We start from the raw sequence: 18,206 nt of genomic DNA, 5'->3' as shown, positions 1-18,206 counted from the left end.
TGACTGTTATCTACAAAGTCATTCTGAGATTTTGTATGTTATATTCTGTGATAGCTTCATTTAATGCTTCCTTTAAGCTTACGTTTCTCACTTGAAACAGTAGTCTAGTCTGATGCACAGACTACATCAGTCATTGGGCCACATACTGGTTGCATTGATGCTTGTATGTGATCTATTACCATAGCATGTGTTTTGATAGTTCCACTACTAAGTGATGACTTAAATACTACAGAAGTTTTTAATGGAGGAAATGGGGACAGGTGACACACTGACAGGCAAGAGGGGCAGGGAATTGTAATACTGTGAACCTGCAGATTCTTTTTTTGCCCTTCTCACGTTTTCTGTGAACCAGACAGTCTCTCACAGAGATAGGTGAAAATGAAATCACAGTACTCGTGTGTTTGTATGTATTTTCTTGCTCAGCACTGAATGCACATGGTACTTCAAAGACAGTATTGACTTTCATTATGCAAAATGTTTGGGTTTTTTTTTACTTTATTTGCTTTCTAAAAAGAAGTCCCAAAGCACAAACAATGGAGAGAGATTGCTAAAAATTAAATGACTACAAGTCTTTTGTTCTGAAATGCATTTGAAATATTGTGAACATGAGTATAAATGTGGAAACTTAAGAAATAGCTCCTTGCCTTCATTCCCTCCTTTAGGCAGTTCTGAATTTGCTTAATCAAAAGACCCAACTACTTATAAGTTCAAAACTAAAATGAAATATTCAGATATTGGTTGTCAGTTTGCAGTGTGTTTTTAATGCACACAAGCATGTCAAATTCATTCTTTTTCTAGCGGCATGTATGACCAGTTGCAGGGGTTGCCATTGGTTTTATCTGGTACTTTAAAGTGCCAGTAATCAAGGACATCTTACTTGACAGCTTTCCAGAGCATAGTGTTAACATATATTATCTGAGTCTATTAGTGTGTGCGTCTTTATATGAATTCTGAAAGATGGCTGATAATTGCTTTTCAGATTTTGTTGTGGAAATTTAGATGAATTTATTGTGCTACACATGTGGCCAAAAGTGAAGGAGGTTTTGGTCACTTGTCTTTAGTGGTTTTGATGACAAATCTTATCTTAATACCTTCTCGCTGGAATATCTTTTGCATTGGATCTAAATAAACAAAGATATTTTCTACCTTTCCTGCTGTCTGCAATTCAGACTTCAGTATTGGTCAGTTTATCTAGAAACTGATTCTTTAGCTTTTTTCCTCTTTATTTCCACTGGAATATACTAATTGGATTAAAATGGACAAATTAGAAAAGTGGTAACAGCAATTATTGCTGTGAAATACTGTACTTTTGCAAGCCAGATTTCCCCCACACACACAATAAAGAGGGGTTGTCTGCTTCTAAATGACAATATTTTCAAATACTTGGACTTGGATCCAAGCATGGAATGATCTTCCTTTACTGATGCTTCTGATCAAGTTTATAAAAACAAATCACTCTTAATAAAGGCTGATGAATACTAAATAGAACCCTGTATATTACTTTGTGGGATTACATAGTACTGTTTTTCAGTGATCTCAGTCTCCTTAAAAACAGTTTTAAAATTATTATTAAAACCTTGCTTGGCAGTCCTGAGTGATAAGGGTTCTGCTATAAATATTTAAAGTGCATTTGTGACTTTCAACTAATTAAAGGCAGTTTCACCAGGACTGAGTGCAGCACTTACTCTAGGACAGTTGGATGCATATACCTGTCATGGGTGAGTGGTTTGGTACGTGGGTTACCTCAGCACTCCCACTGCTGACCACGAATGCAGAAATAGGTCAGTGAGCAGATGCTTTCTCATTTGCTATTTGTTGACAAGCTAATGAATCTCTTTTGACTACAGACAGAAAAGGTTCTGTGAGCCAATTTATCACTGCAGTAGTTTTAAGAACAAAGATTTACTGGAAATGCAACCAGCAGCGCACAAGTTCTTGTCAACCACTGTTCCTTATTGGTGTTTCATCTAACATGAAACATCCCCCATAGCTAATGGTATGTCTGCAGTGCAAACAGGATGTAGAAGGCATTAATGCAGACTTTGAGTGGTCTAACCTGGGTTGTGGCAATGAAGTCAACAGAATAGCCTGGAGGTTGTTTAGGGTTGACTTAATGCTAGTGAGGGATTTGCTACACAGTACACCTATAAAGTGTGCTGCAGTTTGGAAATATGAACATATCACAACCTTTCAAAGTAAGAATTTGGAGACAGTACAAGGGCAAACAAAACCTCTGAAGTGCTGTTGACATATCAAGCAGGAGATGTAGCAGGGGCTACAGAACTGATGGACAGGGGTAGAGCAGCTGATGTCATCTACCTTGACTTGTGCAAAGCATTCGACATTGTCCACTTGACATCCTTGTCTCCAATTTGGGGAGACATCAATTTGATGGATGGACCACTCGGTGGATAAAGAACTGGATGGATGGCCGCACGCAAAGAGTTGTGGTCAATGGCTCAATGTCCGGCTGGAGACCAGTAATGAGTGGCGTCCCTCAGGGATGGGTGTTGGCACCAGTCTTGTTTAACATCTTTGTCAGTGACATGGACAGTGGGATTGTGTGCCCTCAGCAAGTTTGCTGATGACACCAAGCTGTGTGGTTCGGTTGATACCCTGGAGGGAAGGAATGCCATCCAGAGGGACCTCAACACGCTTCTGAGGTGGGCTGATGCCAACCTCATGAAGTTGAACCATGACAAGTGCAAGGTCCTACACCTGGGTCGGAGCAATCCCAGGCACAGTTACAGATTGGGCAAAGAACAGATTCAGAGCAGCCCTGCAGAGAAGGTCTTGGGGGTGCTGGTTGATGAGAAAATGAACATAAGATGGCTTCAGTGTGCGCTTGCAGCCCAGAAAGCCAACCGTATCCTGGGCTGCATCAAGAGGAGCGTGACCAGCAGGTTGAAGGAGGTGATCCTGCCCCTCTACTCTGCTGTCGTGAGACCTCAGCTGGAGTACTGTGTGCAGTTCTGGTGTCCTTAGCATAAAAAGGACATGGAACTGTTGGAACAAGTCCAGAGGAGGGCCATGAGGATGATCAGGGCACTGGAGCACCTCCCGTATGAACACAGCCTGAGAAAGTTGGAGCTGTTCAGCCTGGAGAAGAGAAGGCTGCATAGAGACCTCATAGCAGCCTTCCAGTATCTGAAGGGGTTCTATAGGGATGCTGGGGAGGGACTCTTCAATAGGGACTGTAGTGACAGGACAAGGGGTAATGGGTTAAAACTTAAACAGGGGAAGTTTAGATTGGATATAAGGAGGAAATTCGTTCCTGTTAGGATGGCGAGGCACTGGAATAGGTTGCCCAGGGAGGTTGTGAATGCTCCATCCCTGGCAGTGTTCAGGACTAGGTTGGACGAAGCCTTGGGTGAGATGGTTTAGTGTGAGGTGTCCCTGCCCATGGCAGGGGGGTGGAACTTGATGATCTTAAGGTCCTTTCCAACCCTAATTATTCTATGATTCTATGACCACACCTATTTGTATTTTAAATACCTCCAGGGATGGTGACTCCACCACTTCCTTGGGCAGCCTGTTCCAATGATTGACAACTCTTTTGGTGAAGAAATTTTTCCTGCTATCCAGTCTAAACCTCCCCTGGTGCAACTTGAGGACATTTCTTTTTGTCCTGTCGCTTGTTATCTGGGAGAGGAGACTGAGGCCCACCTCACTACAACCTCCTTTCAGGTAGTTGTAGAGACTGATAAGGTCTTTCTTCCCTGACCTCCTGAACAGCCCCAGTTTCCTCAGCTGCTCCTCCTAAGACATTTGTGCGCCAGACCTTTCACCAGCTTCATTGCCTTTCTCTGCACCTGCTCCAGCATCACAGTGTCTGTTTTGTAGTGAGAGGCCCAGAACTGAACACAGGATTGGAGGTGCAGCCTCATCAGTGCTGAGCACTGGGGGATAATCACTGCCCTGGCCCTGCTGGCCAATTCCTGATACAGGCCAGGATGCCATTGGCCTTCTTGGCCACAAGATAGCTCATGTTCAGTGGCCGTCGACCAACGCTCCCAGGTCCTTTTCCTCTGAGCAGCTTTCCAGCCACTCTTCCCTAAGCCTGTAGCATCGCATGGGGCTGTTGTGGCCCAAACGTAGGACCCTGCACTTTATCTTGTTGATGCTCATACCGTTGGCCATATCCCTTCGATCCAGCCTGTCCAGAGCCTCCCTATCCACCAGCAGATCAACACTCCCACCCCACTTGGTGTTGTCTGCAGACTGAGAGTGCACTTGATCCCCTCCTCCAGATCTCTGATAAAGATACTGAACAAGACTGGCTGCAGTACTGAGCCCTGGGGAGCACCTCTTGTTACTGGCCACCAGCAGGATTTAATTCCATTCACAACTCTTCAGGTCCATCCAGCCAGCCAGTTTTTTACCCAGTGAATGGCACACCCACCCAAGCCATGAGCAGCCAATTTCTTCAGGAGGATGCTGTGGGAAATGATATCAAGGGCTTTGAAAAAGTCCAGGTAGACAACAACATCCACAAGTTTAGTTTTATCTAGCTGCACCTTTTCATTTGATTGGATTTTTTTCATCCGTGTTTCCTTATCTGCTGCAGCTTCATAACAAATTTAACATGATACAGTGGTGATAAAGCTGTTCAGCAGCAGAAACTCATGCTGTTGCTTTCCTTATATAAACTTAATCAGTTCTTTATACATTGTAATGTGTCTTCTCTTAAAGATTATCTTCAGTAATGTGCCTTTATACTCAGTTGAATATTTGCATAGGTGAAGTGTGCTTTCAAGTGCTGCTTTTTAGCCTGAAGTGAATGTAGTGCTGCTGTTTGTCTTTAAACATTGTTTGGGCATTTCTCAACTTGTACATCCTGTTCTCTATCCCAGGCTAGATGGCAACTGCTTTTTACTCTTGTCTCCTGCTTGAAGCCTGCATGACACTTCTCCATAGAATCTGTGGTTCTATGATTCCATTACTTGATTGGCAAAACTATAATTATTTTCAGGCCTTTATAGGATTAATTTATCGTAGGTTAGCTAATCCCTTAATTAATGAAGCTGATAGGCAGATTGAGAACTGTTATGTGAGGATGAAACTGTGATACAAACATCTATAGTGCTGATATCTCCCCAAACGAAATTTTGCTTACCTGGTTCTGTGTGGTGAGTAGCTGTCACCTGCTGTTCACCTGTGAGAGCTATCAAGCTTGAATTTTCTTAAAATCTGAAGCATACAGAAGAACATAAACCCCAAACAAAAATTTCACTTTAGAAACTTGAAAGTAAACCTAAGATGTTCCATTATGAGAATTTCACACATTTGCAGTTAATTGAAGTCTTAGTAAGGAACATGGTGGTAGAGCTCATAGTTTAATATATGTAGTTACCTGATCATTTTTCTGACATCTTTATTTGGTTACAATGTGATGTAATTGGAATAAACAGGGTCACTGTGTTCCTATAGCAACAGGATGCTACAGTTCAACAAACTGCTTCATTGCAGCAGATATATCCATAACTCTGCTAATAACCTGAGGATTTTGCAACAGTAAATTTAAAAATGAGGATTCTGTTTCATATTTCTGCAGGCAAAATTCAGTTTAAAATTTAAGCCTTATAAATATCTTTCCTGAAGCCCTCCACCACCTTCCAGTATAGGCATAGTTTCAGAGTTTGTAAAAATATTGAATATATATATTCTATGAATATTCCACCTATATAAGCTGTGGTACTAGTAGGATTTTCTATAAGAAATATGGGCTATTTAGACATGAGGTAAGGGGTCTTTTTCAGCTTTCAGTGCAAGCTGTTTTTTTTCTTTAAACAAGCAGGCCATGTAAATTGGTTATTTTGATCCAACATATTGACCTGCTCTGTAATAGCTTCATTTATTTTTAAATGGATAGTAGAGGTGATACAAGACAGTGTAGAAGTGTCAGCTCTGAAGATCTTCTACATGTTTGGTAAATGTGATTCATTTGCTTTTTTTGCAGTAAGGGGAATAGAAATACAATGTTTCCATTAAAGTGATCAATTATGCATAAAGAAACAGGATATGAAGTTGTATGAAAATGCATTTGGAGAAATCAGATTTTCTTGAGCAAACTGCATCTGTTGCATATGTAAGATACCTTTCAGATAATTCTGGAAGTCTAGTGGTGCTAATAGCAGTTTTACATACAGATTTCCAGAAAAGAAGTATCACCTATCTGGAAGATCTGGCATCCTCTTGTTAGGATGCAGCTTTGTATTAACCCTAAGCTCTTTACTCATTTGGAATGCTCTTAGAGAAGAGTTAATTAGAACTTTAATTAATGTATAACTCTTAGAGTTATTTTGTATTCCTCTTAATAAAAATACTCTTACAGTGAACAAAAGCAAAGACACTCTCCTCTCCCCCTCCTCTGGGACAGTGTGCCTTCATGCTTCAGGACATTAATATTTCAATAGTCACACTAGATAAAACTGAACAATGGATGAAACCTAATTATTTTTCTTAGGCCTGTGATACGATCTTATCCAGGCTCATTTTCTTACGTTCTATTCTAGTGAATTTCATTATAAGTCAGTCATTCCTATATGACAGATTTGCTTTAAAAATTGTACTGATAAAAATTAAAAAGAACCTAAAAAGGAAATACTTTGTCTCCTCTGTTTCTTCTGTGCTGTGTTATCCCTCACCCCAAAATTAGTGGGGGAAAAAAATGAAAAGAAAATCCTGTCTCAACTGATGCTGCCCCCTCCCTTCCTACCTGTTCTTGCTTATTTTCTTTCTCATTTCTTTCCTCTGTTTTATACAGATATCCTCTTCTGATGCTGCTCAGCCTTTGGCATCCTCTCCTCTGCAAGCTGCTGCTGAGAAGAGCAAAGCAGAGGTATATTGTTTTCAGGTGTAACTGTTGTTGGGTTACTGCTTTGCACAAATGTTTTCTGTAGAGTAATTTCAATGAGCTAAGTAGAGAATATAAACTGCTGATAATACTTCAGTCACATAAATACTTCTTTCCTTGCTTCCTGCACTAGATAAATGAAAAGGGCCAGTACAGTGGGATGAAGTACACACGTGATCGTTATCTCTTTGTTTATATATGTTAAACTTCTGGTTCTGCTCTGGTTTAGTGTCGCAAAACTGAAACTGCCATTTCATTCTCAGATAATGGGCTTAGTGGCATTGTCCTGTCTCCTCAGGAATAATTTTTGGTTTCCTTTTTTTGGTTACTTGCTTGTTTCAGAATTTAAATTATCAGTACTCTTCCAGCCATTTAGTTCAATCTCCTTGGAGATAAATATATAATTAATTTGGCAACACTCCTGTTAACTCACAGTAGTTTTAATATCCCTTCTAGCTGGGATACATGTGTATGTGCTGACATTACATTTACTGTTTAGAAAAGTCTTCAAAAATCTGAATACAAATATGTAGTAGATGAAGCATCACTTGTATGAACTTTCAATAAATGTCACAATTTGCAACAATACTGAAATACTTATTTTTAGAATGTGAATGCTAGGCTCTTTTGGATACTTCAGTCTAAATGGGGATTGCATACAGTATATGAAATAACTTATGATCTTAACTCATGTTTTTTCTTCTAAATACATAAAATCTGGACAGATGTTATAAATTATTTTAGTTCAGCTATATTTAAACATTAGTTAAAATTCAAATGACAGCGTTATGGACTAGTCCGTGTGCCTTTGTGAATCTGATGTGTTTTTCAAGTTGTACTAGGAATAGCACCAGCCACTTAGAACAAAATTTGCCTTTTCTTTCTTACCCGCCTCTCTTGATGTATTCAAATTTGAAAGTTCCTCTGTGTAACCAGTATGCCATGCTGTTAGAAATGAATCCTGGGGGGAGGGGAAAACCCAACAAATAATTTTTGCTTAGAAATTTAGACCAGTATAAAGCCAATTTCATTTCATTGTCTTTGTTGTGCTTTTTGACTGCTTGTGCAAGTAATGAAACACTTGAGTTAAAGTTCCGACATGAATACAGCATCTGAGAAATGTTTTCAATTAGTTTGAATTCATTTTTATCTAATGGAGCTGAAGCAGAAAGCTTGCATATTGAAATTGTGAAGTGTGAAGATGAAGGACTTGGACATTTTCAAGTCCACAATGAAACTGAAATGAATGAAAATAAAAGTCACTGGGAATCAAGAGAGCTCCTGTAGGCTTTGTGCAGTGTGGAGGCAGAAGCACTGGTGAACAGTTTAAGTCTTTATATATTCACTATGAATGAGGAACTGAAGATCTCTTTATATTGTATATGACTGTGGACATTCAGTATTTGCAAATGCACTGTTATTGAGTACTAGCAAAATCTATTTTTTTTTTTCCAGAAGGAAAAAGAAAAAAAGAAAGAAGAGAAAAAGAGAGAGAGAGAATCTGAAAAACCATCAAAGCAATTAGCAGTTGAAAAGGTAAGAATAGTTCATTTTGTCCAGTTACTTAAAAAATAAACACAGTATTAGACATGTAAAAAGCTTTGTAATACATGTCTTTGTGTATATGTGTGTGTTTATATGAGTGTATATGAATAATAATTGGAATAATCCTCATGAATGGTTTATTTGTGCTGTTGCTTGTGTCCAGAGGTAGGTTGACCATACAGTGAAGAATATGTTTTGTGATGTTTTGTGGAAGAGGGATCTCAGTTAAGCTTTGTTAAGATTGAAGCTCAGATTAAAAACCTAATGAAGGTTTTTAAGATGTACCATTGCAATTCTTGCACAGAAAATTTTCAGTTTTAGTCAGTGCTCTACCTAATTCTGTCCTTCATAAATCGTCCATTTTAAACATGAGTGCATAATTTACAGAATTTCATTAATAACTCTTTGAAAATATTCAACTAGATCATGTCACAAAACATGACAGGTAAACGAGTTAAGGTACTTCTGTGCGCAACTGTAGTAAAGCATTCTGAGTAGCCTTGGCGATATAGGTACAATTAAAATTTCATGTACAGCTCTGTATAAAGTTAAGCAAAAATGGAATGGGTAATTTAAGTATTAAGTACAATAATTTCTTCTAAAACAGATGTCCTCTCTCAGATGATGTGAATCCATTAGTATGTTTTGATCTGCAGTGCAGTCCACAGAATGCATTGAAGTCTCCATCTGTCAGTTTATTCCCCAGTAGTGCTGTGTTACAATTATGAAAAATGTTATGTATTCATACATAATGATTGCTGACTTATTTCTAGTTCAGCTTGCAATAGAAGTTTTTTATTTTGCATAATAAAACAAGATACAAAAATATGTGCACACCTGGCGGAGAAAAAAGTCCCTACCCAATACCAGTATATTTTTTTGTGGAATTAGAAAATCAGATTAGCACTTCTGAATTAAGTTAGTGTAGAAGCAAACTTTGTTGTGACAATTTGTGTAGCTTCACTGAGCTAGTGGAAAAGGGTATCCTCACTCACCTTGTAGGAGGTTAAAGCGTATTTATGGGTGACAAAAATATTAAAATCGTTCGTTATTGGAATTTTACAAGGGCATCCAGCCAAATTAAATGCTTTATTCTAGTCCTTAGAAAAATATACTTTAGTTATGAAGGCTGAAAACATTGCTTTGGTTTAGAAATCTTAACTTTATAAAGCCAAAAGGTCTAGTTTTGGTCTGGGGAAGAGAGGGTTTCCCTTTGTGAGGGTGCCTGAACCTTGTCCCTTGCCTGGGAAAATTTGGTTAGGTGAAGAGAAAACATGATAGTGCATAGTTACAGCTGAGGCACTACCCTAATATTTGAAATAAAAACCAATTCAAACGCCACTGATTAGATTTACATTAATTTATCATTAGATTACCAGTTAATGATTAAGCAAGTAAAAACAAGTATTTTGATTTTAAATGCTTGTTCTACAATATGTGGAATTTAGTAAATGTATCTGCATTAGATAATAGTGCTGTTGTAACAGATGCAAAATGTTTGAAATACTGCAGCATATTTTATTTCATTATTAATGTGTCAGCAGTGGTTGCTCAGATGGTACTCATCTGCGGGTTATTTTTCTAATTTAAAAGATTCTTTAAGCTCGAGCTTTTTGAGGTATTTAAAGATGGCTCAAAATTATTTTTAGATGCAGCCTGTAAACTTGACATATTTTAAAATCACAGTCCCGTTCTAGAATCCAAAGGAAAGAGAGCTCTATGAGATGCTTGTGCGTCCATCGGGAAGTACTGGTGAGATAAGAGAACCAAAAAGTTTTATTTCTGTATATGGAATTGCTGCTTTTGTGGTGTGATTCTGCTTCAGGGAGTTGATAAACATTAATAGTCTTCTTAGTTTGACTGATAATGATACACTTCCCATCCAGTTAGAGACTGTCTATGGGATACTTTAAATATTTCACGTTGATTTATTCAAGGCCAGGTTGAACGGAGCTTTGAGCAACCTGGTCTAGTGGGAGGTGTCCCTGCCCATGGCACTGGGGTGGAACTAGATAACCTCTAAGGTCCCTTCCAACCCAAATGATTCTGTGATTATAATCTGTGAATCAGTAGAGGAATGCTGGCATCTTGACCATAGTATCATGTTTTCAGCAACCACATCGTGCACCCCGTTCACCTTGTTTTCCACTGAAAGGAAGCACAGAAGGGAAGGAGGTGGGATGCAGTCTGGTCATTTGGGCTGAGGGGTCATGGCCAGTGTGTGTGAACTGGGGAGATTGTGTGTCCCAAGGATAAAGAATTGACTGAGGAAGTGTTTGCAAACAGTCAGTCTAAGGAATAACACTTCATTTCGCAAAAACCCTTTACAAAACCACACTTGACTGCGCTTTCTAGAACAGAGAGCTTGGACTGAGCTGTATGAATGACTCCTTGAATTTCAGAGCAACTAGGGCAATTCCGGTCTTTTTCAAGACATGCCTTTTTATGTCCATCTGCAGTACAAAGACAAAAAGGCATAACAACTTATGACGTCTTGAGGCTTTGGAGTGTTCCCAAAGTAAAGGGGGAGAAATTTCATATGCCTAAATGTTGAGATTTTTGTTGGGTTCAGCTTTTTATGTAATCTAATTTTAAATGAAGAAAACAATGTGTGTCAGTGCTAGCAATCCAGGATTAAGCCAGAAGTGATTTAGAAAGCCGTCTGTGGAAAACTTAGCAAGTATTTCTGACTCAGAATCAGAAAGTTCAGCTGAGTCCATGGTACTGAAGGGTTTGGATGTGTTTGGACACTTAGTATCTTTCTGTGCTGTTTGTGTTTTAGAGGTTTCCCATCAGTTGAAAACTTCAATGAAAATACTGTGATGGTTTCACAGTAAAATATTGCATATTGAGGGTACCATGAAACCATATTAATTTATGGAAAGTAAGCCCTTTAAAGAGGAGATTGTGTTGTAATTGGGACAGTAAAGTTAAATGTTTGCAATGTAAAGAACAAACTTTGGTTTTTTTCTAAAACTACTTGTGCTTTTGCAAACTAATATTGACATTCAAAGTTAAGTTTTTTTCATTCTGCTGAACGTATTGGGATGATGAATGTTTCTGAAGGATTGCAGCAGTTAAACTTGATTAACTGAAGTACTATTTGGCCCTGTGAGTTTAGTTTTATTATATTGCATTTGAGTTTGAAATTGGCTCTTGTTTGTGTATAGAGTTGATTTAAGTGACAGAGGTTATTTTTCAATGGTAGTATTCAAATGCTGCTTTTCTTCGCCAAACTGGAGACTAAATTGCCAGCTAAAACTCAGCAGTAACAGTGAGCTGCTACCTCTCAGATGGCCTGCATTATGGAGGAGGCACTGACATAACTTTATTAGCACTTAAAAAGTACTAGAGAACCCCTCAAATAAAAGTGAAGACAAATCATATTAGCAGCTTTTTCCCTTAATGTAGGAAAAACAATATGTCAAACATTCATTTAACCAAATAAGAAGAAGTTAATGTATCTTATTAGGGCAGTGTTTTCATTCGTTTTCCCCCAAAGACAGCTAAAACTTCCACAAAAATCAGCCTTTTGAGTTGCAAGTGAGAGGAGGAACTATTAGTCCCCAGTTAGTTCTCTGATATGTTTTTACTTAACCAAAGTATTCCAAATAATCATCCTAATAATTTTGTTCAGGGAGAAATGAGTTGGAGCAAATAGTGCTCTAGTGTTCTTCACTTCTTTAGAATTCAGTAGCATTGTAAGAAATCATGGAAGAATGAAAGCCTGCAACATTTTTAATGTCCACCTAAACATCAGTGAGGTGTTTGGTTTTAAGTTGTGGGAATAAGTTGACTCACAAATATTGACCTGAATAATAATGTAAATACAGAATTACATTATAAATATTCCAAATGCTTTCTTTATTTTTACAGTATATTGATGATATATTTGCTAAATCACTTGACTAATAATAAGTTTTTTAGACTTTTAAACATTATTTGCTTTTCTGAGTGATGTTATTTTTAAATGGTTCTTCTTCGTATTTTTATATAAAATGTAATATAAACTTAAATTATAATACATAAGCAATCAAGTGTTTATCACAGGAGCAGAAAAGCAGAAACATGCTTTGCCCTGTGGTGGAATACATAGTCTTAGTTATACTCTTAGTCTTTGTTTTCACAAATTCAGACTAAGTAGATAAGAGTTAATCATGAGTATAGGATAAAATGTAGGAAAACCTGTTTCCCTGCCTTCTACCCCCACAGAGGGTGAAGGGTTTTAAATGTTCTCTCAGTCTGCATTTCCTGGACCTGTCCCAGCCTGGTTTTACATTTCTAATCGTACCCTTTCAGTTTTATGGAAGAGATCAGATTAATTTGGTTTCTTTGGTTGCTTCTAATGCTAATCTGAAGAAAGGCAAATAAAACTGGAATCTTCCCGAAACTGTGCAATTCATTCTTTTTGCAGGTAACAAAGGACTCTTTATGTTTGAGGATTGCCTTGAAAAATAGTCTTAGTTAATGAAATTAATCTGTCATGGCTCTTATTACATATTGGGAGTTGTAGACAAAGAAATTAAGAAATCGATATTGCAGGTAGAAGCAATTGAAAGGAAACCCTTTTTTTGTCAGATGGGAAGAAGGGTATTTGTCTTTTTAGTATTATAAAAGGAGTCAGTCTACAGGAAGACTATCACGGGGTTTTTTTATCCTCAGCCCAGTGTGTGTTTTCTGTATCAGCTTGATAAGTCTGATCTCCAGAGAAACAGTATTTTAATGTAATTTATTTATTTCTTTATTTAAATTCTGTAGAAATGGAATCTTAAAAACTGCAAGAGCAAGCTTGGGCTTGGGCTGCTTTGGTTAAAGTGGCCTTTGTTTTACTTGCCAAACTATTTTTAACAAAAAGGTATTGTTAACTGTGCTTAGTTTTAATTGATCCTCAGTTACATTTTGCTCCATGCAGGGTCAAAACCTAGAATTGCCCTGGGTTTTCAGTTGGTAATACTTATTAACAAATGGCATTTTCAGGTTTCTTCTGCTTCCTTGTGATAAGCTTCACCCTTTTTCCTAGTGACTTTGAGACAGTTAGGAAGGCACATACACTTACATGCATATTAAACAACAAAAGAGAATGGGCACATTTTAATAAGTGTGAACTAAGCCTTATTCATGGATGAATAATAAGCTGAGATAAAAATACCTATATGACCAAGACTTACTAATTCTGAGACATTTGAAACCATACGAGCATGCATGATTGAAAATGCAAATATACAATCTCATCTAAAAGTTTTAGAAAACTATAGTACTACTTAGGAGATTGTGTACCATCCACCAAATGTGAAAGAACAAAAAGCAGGACATTTTTACAGAAGTGGTACTGATACACCCAACTGAATGTAAAGAAGGGTAAGGATTGGATGAGATTGATAACAGGAAAAAGACATTTAATTTAAGTAATGTCACTCAAATAATGATCTTATCTTGGTTTGAATAATAGGCTTCCTTTGTTTTCCTAAAATAATGCAAGAATTGGAGCATGAGCAAGGTAATCGAGTGTCTTTGTGTGTTCTGTTTCATGTTACTGTGCTGAAGCTAGAACATGCTTAAACTCCTCAGGGGAGAGATCTTGCTCCAGTGTGTGACCATCATGATAGGGCAATGAGGTAGTGGGAGGCACTGTCAGATGTGCAGATCTTAAGAATAAAGATAGTAACTCTGTTTTGCGTTAAAAAAATATTTTTAGATGCCACTGACAATGCTAAAAGCTCCAACATTCGCTTAAGCTTTAAATTATTTAAAAAAGAAAATAATAAAATGCCGGAAGAGGTTTCACTAAAGCTTCCAAACACCGTCCTGCAACTGTCAGTGTCTTCCATTTTAAATTCAGACTTGACAAACGTATTGATTGTGTGGCTTTTTACTAAAAGGAATAAGAGTATTTATTTGGACTGTTGAATTTATTATGTTTTGATAGTTGCTCAGGGCACTAGAACAGTTGCACTGAAAACTTTATGGCTCTCACATTCATCCTGTTACATAATTAATGTCTTCACAAAATTAACTCAGAGGTATTTGGAAAATAGCACTGTAGCCGGGGAAGAAATAAAAGCAAGATAAGGTATAAAAAGGTTCTTTTAATGTGATTTGAAGGAAATGGACAAGTTTCTCACTCTAGGTAATTCTGTGAGATGAGAGGTATGGTACAAAATGAAGTCACCAGTTACATAGCTTTCAAATAAGTAGCATCTCTTTAATACTAAATTTCTTATGTATCAATCAACACTGCTAACCCACCTGTGATCAGTTTTCTCTTGTCTTTGTCGAAAAAAGGGTTGCAGCTGGATGAGCTTGTCTTTCAGTTTTACTTGAAATTTTTGTTTTATAAAATTGGAGCCTGCAGTCCTGAGGTTGGTCCTCACGCATGTCAGTGTGCTGCTGAAAAGTAGATCTGTCCACCTCTCTGCTCAGCAAGTTTGGTCTCTCTCGACTTGAGGATATTGTACTTAATCTCAGAGTAAGGTACTGCAGGTCTGTCAACTAGGCAGATAGTGTATTTTACGCTTCATAGCAACATGGGTAGCTTCTGCTCAAGATAACCCACAGGTATTTTTGTTTTTTATACTTAATCCTCAGTTTACACTGTAAGTGGATATCAAAATTTTTCCTTTGTTTAAAGACAGACTATTTTAGTTGTGTAAAAGAAATATCAGCATAAATGTTGAAATGGGTGCCTGAACAAGCAAGTCAGAGCCTTTGTACTATCACTTTGAAGGCAGTCATAAAACTTCAGAATCTTTGAACTGTGAATCTAAAAAGCTTTACCAAGCCTTATATTTTATAAGGGTGATTTAAATATTCATTTTCAGAATACCCAGATATTTCATGTAGATTCGTATTATTTAAACTCGGAGAATAAAAGCAGGAAGATGTTTGGCTCATTTCCAGTTGAGATTTAGACTGCTGGATTAGACTGTGGCTAAAATTCTTCTTGATAGTTGGTGTTAAAGTTTATGATGATATGGAGGGTGAAGACAAAGAAAATGGGGTTTACTCAAGTAAAGGGAAATCCATTTTGGAATTGCATGTGGTGGGTTGAAATTAATTAACTTCTGAAGTAATTGTTTCAAAGTGGTTAACTTTGAAATGAGAAGAAAACTGAGGGGAAAAACCCTGACTAGCAGAAGAAAATACAGCTAATGGTCATTGACATGAGCTAGTGATGCGTGTTTATTAAACATTCTCTCTGTAAGTTCTGAATTTGTGAAACAGAGTTGTGTACTTGTATATGGTAAAGTTCTCCTCAGTTTACTCCTAACTTCTATAGCAGCAAAAGGAAAGCAACAAGCTGATACAGAAGTAAGAAAAACTAACCTCTGGGGTTAATTCTGGTTATTTCAGTGTGATTAGCTGCAGTGACAGGATTGAATTTCCGTGGAGCTTATTGAGAGGCTTCTTTTTAAATGCATCTCTATAGGCATGGTATGCTTAGACTTCATAAAGTGTTCGTATTGTACTGCTTGCCAAAATGATAGAACAGATGCCAGTATAGACTATCAGTTCAACACTCTAAGAAACAAAACTCTATTAGAAAAAGTCCTAATTTATAGGTGGTTTACGTGAAACAATGTTCAATGCAATGCTGTAAGGAGTATGTGATTAAAACACAAAGACTGAAAGTGTCAGAGGAGAACTGGAGCAATCTAATGAGTAAAGACATAGCGCAGAGATCTGCTTCTAGGTCTGTCAAAGGAGAGCAGTGAGGTGGGTCAAGGAGAGAGATTCTCTCCCAAGAGCCCCAGGCAAGTAAGGGTTAATTGCATACTAGCTATAGCACTTGTTATGGGATGCAGAGAGAAGAGAATTTGGGGATGGGGCAGAGAATATTATATGAAGCTTATTATAGGATGTTTAGGTGACAGACCAGAAGAAGGGAAATAGAGGAATCAAGATGGTTTGGGGTTAACAAGCAAGAAGCAGCAGGGGGAAGAGGATAAAAAGGAACAGTCACATCCCTGCAGGTTACTGATAAGTATGCTTGTTTGAGCCCTGAACTTGATCAGTGCAGGCTATCCAACATTCTTACAAATTCTGTTTGCAACCATGTTGTGTGTGAATGTGTTGGATTATCAGACAAGTAGGATTTAAAAGATTGTTGTTGGCAACTAAAAAGAGACTGTAGGGGTGGGAAACTTAAGGGTCAGCAACTGCAGACAAGCATCTAGCAGCCAGCTGTGGCAAAGGCAGTATTCCTAAAAACACCTACTGGAGATACCCACGTGTGTCTGACATGTCGCAAATCTGACTGGACTAGCCAGTGAGTAGGATGTCAGCATTTGGAAAGATCCCTGGGCTGAGCTGACTGGCTAAGGGTGTAGGGTCTTGATACTGGGTGAACTTAAGTTTCATGCAAAAAGCATGTTTCCAGCAAAAAAAGCACTTTTGTTATACTTAAGGAAAAGATTGCAAAGCATACCTTCATGAATAGCAGTGGAAAGCAATGCTTGGGTTGGACTGTTTTTTCACTATGAGGTCAGTCAGTTGCCATGTTTGAAATGACTCGTTTTCATCTGGAGGTATATGAAGAAGGAATTATAAATACATACCTCTTAGTTCTGATGTATACACTGATATTGTATTATGTATTGGAAGGGTTTTAGAAGGAAAGTTATAAAAGAAAACAGTTTAATGAGGAACTGGAACTAATATAGCTGTATTATTGTAATCTTGCCCAGACTAATGAGATCAATAGAAATGGAGGAAAAATGTGTAAGCTGAGTTCATATAACTGTAATATAGGGTTCTAAAACTGAAGATGTATTTAAAACAGCTTATGAAAGTACAACCCATGTGTACTCTATTTCACAGCTTGCAAACTGAGACACATTAAAACACTTTGACCTTAATCTGATGTCATAATGGGACGATGGATCAGCTACAGCTTTAAGATGGATCTGTCTAGATTTTCTATTTCATAATGATTTCTTCTAAAAGATGTAAACCCCAGGTTTTATTGGATTAAAAGTAGCATACTTGAGTTTTATCTAAATTGAATTCCATGACAACACAAAATAGGAAAAAGGTTGACAAACAGTTTTTCCCTCTGCTTTTGTGTCCTTGTAAACAGGTCCTTACTTCTGCGCTGATCATTTCAAAGATTTAGAGCTGCAGCAAACTCTGCTCAAATTCTTGCCCCCCAGAATCCCTAGGAAAAAATTGGTTCCTTTGCACTCAGACTGTTTGCCTGTCCTTCTCTGCAATTTTGCCATCTGTAGCGCATCTTCAGGTTCCTACTTCTTATTGTGACTGTTACCTTGCAATCATCTCACAGTCTTCTGGTACTTTTCTTCAAGTACCAAACTTAGGAGAAGGACCTTGCCTTCTTTTTTCAGACCCTATTCTGAACTTGTCAGCTTTAAGAACATAACATATTTGAAAATGAATGCATACAACTAGTATTTCATATATGGTTGTTATTATATAAATTTAGTACATGAATATAAGACTTTAAAGAGAAGGATTTAATCTTTGATATTTTGCCATAGTCCCAGCAGTAAATATAAAGACAACTTCGTTTGAAGAAACTGGGCTTCTACAGTCGCATGCCTTCTTTTGCGCAAGGTAAAAGGGCCTCCGAGATTGCCTGATGCATTAGAAAGGAGCTAAACTGCTCCTTTCAGCTACTTACGAGACATGAAATGTTTAAGGCTTCTTGGAATACATTGCTTAAAGTAAATGAGATCTGAGCTAGCGTTTTAAATTATGTTAAAATAAAATGGTAGTACAGGGTGGTCAATAACTAGTAATAAAGGAATAGTCTTAATCCACTTTATACATAATTTATTAGCATATTGGC

The 18,206-nt window shown here is 37.7% G+C and overlaps 1 protein-coding gene across 3 annotated transcripts in view; it reads left to right on the top strand.

Annotated features, from left to right (window-relative positions):
• SMAP1 (small ArfGAP 1) overlaps nucleotides 1–18,206 on the top strand; it is an 82,356-nt gene that overhangs the window by 38,917 nt on the left and 25,233 nt on the right. For 2 of the 3 annotated variants that reach the window (XM_057418837.1, XM_057418839.1), the window contains exons 5-6: nucleotides 6,767–6,841; nucleotides 8,312–8,392. In XM_057418837.1, coding sequence (XP_057274820.1) covers nucleotides 6,767–6,841; nucleotides 8,312–8,392 — 156 coding nt within the window. The remainder of the gene's footprint in view (nucleotides 1–6,766; nucleotides 6,842–8,311; nucleotides 8,393–18,206) is intronic. The other variant, XM_057418838.1, reaches the window with a different exon arrangement.

This window comes from Pezoporus wallicus, unplaced genomic scaffold (assembly GCF_028554395.1).
Source record: "Pezoporus wallicus isolate ANWC-B61680 ecotype Strahan unplaced genomic scaffold, APGP_CSIRO_Pwel_v1 contig_4901, whole genome shotgun sequence".
Lineage (NCBI taxonomy): Eukaryota > Metazoa > Chordata > Aves > Psittaciformes > Psittacidae > Pezoporus > Pezoporus wallicus.
This window is presented reverse-complemented; position numbering and strand designations above follow the sequence as displayed.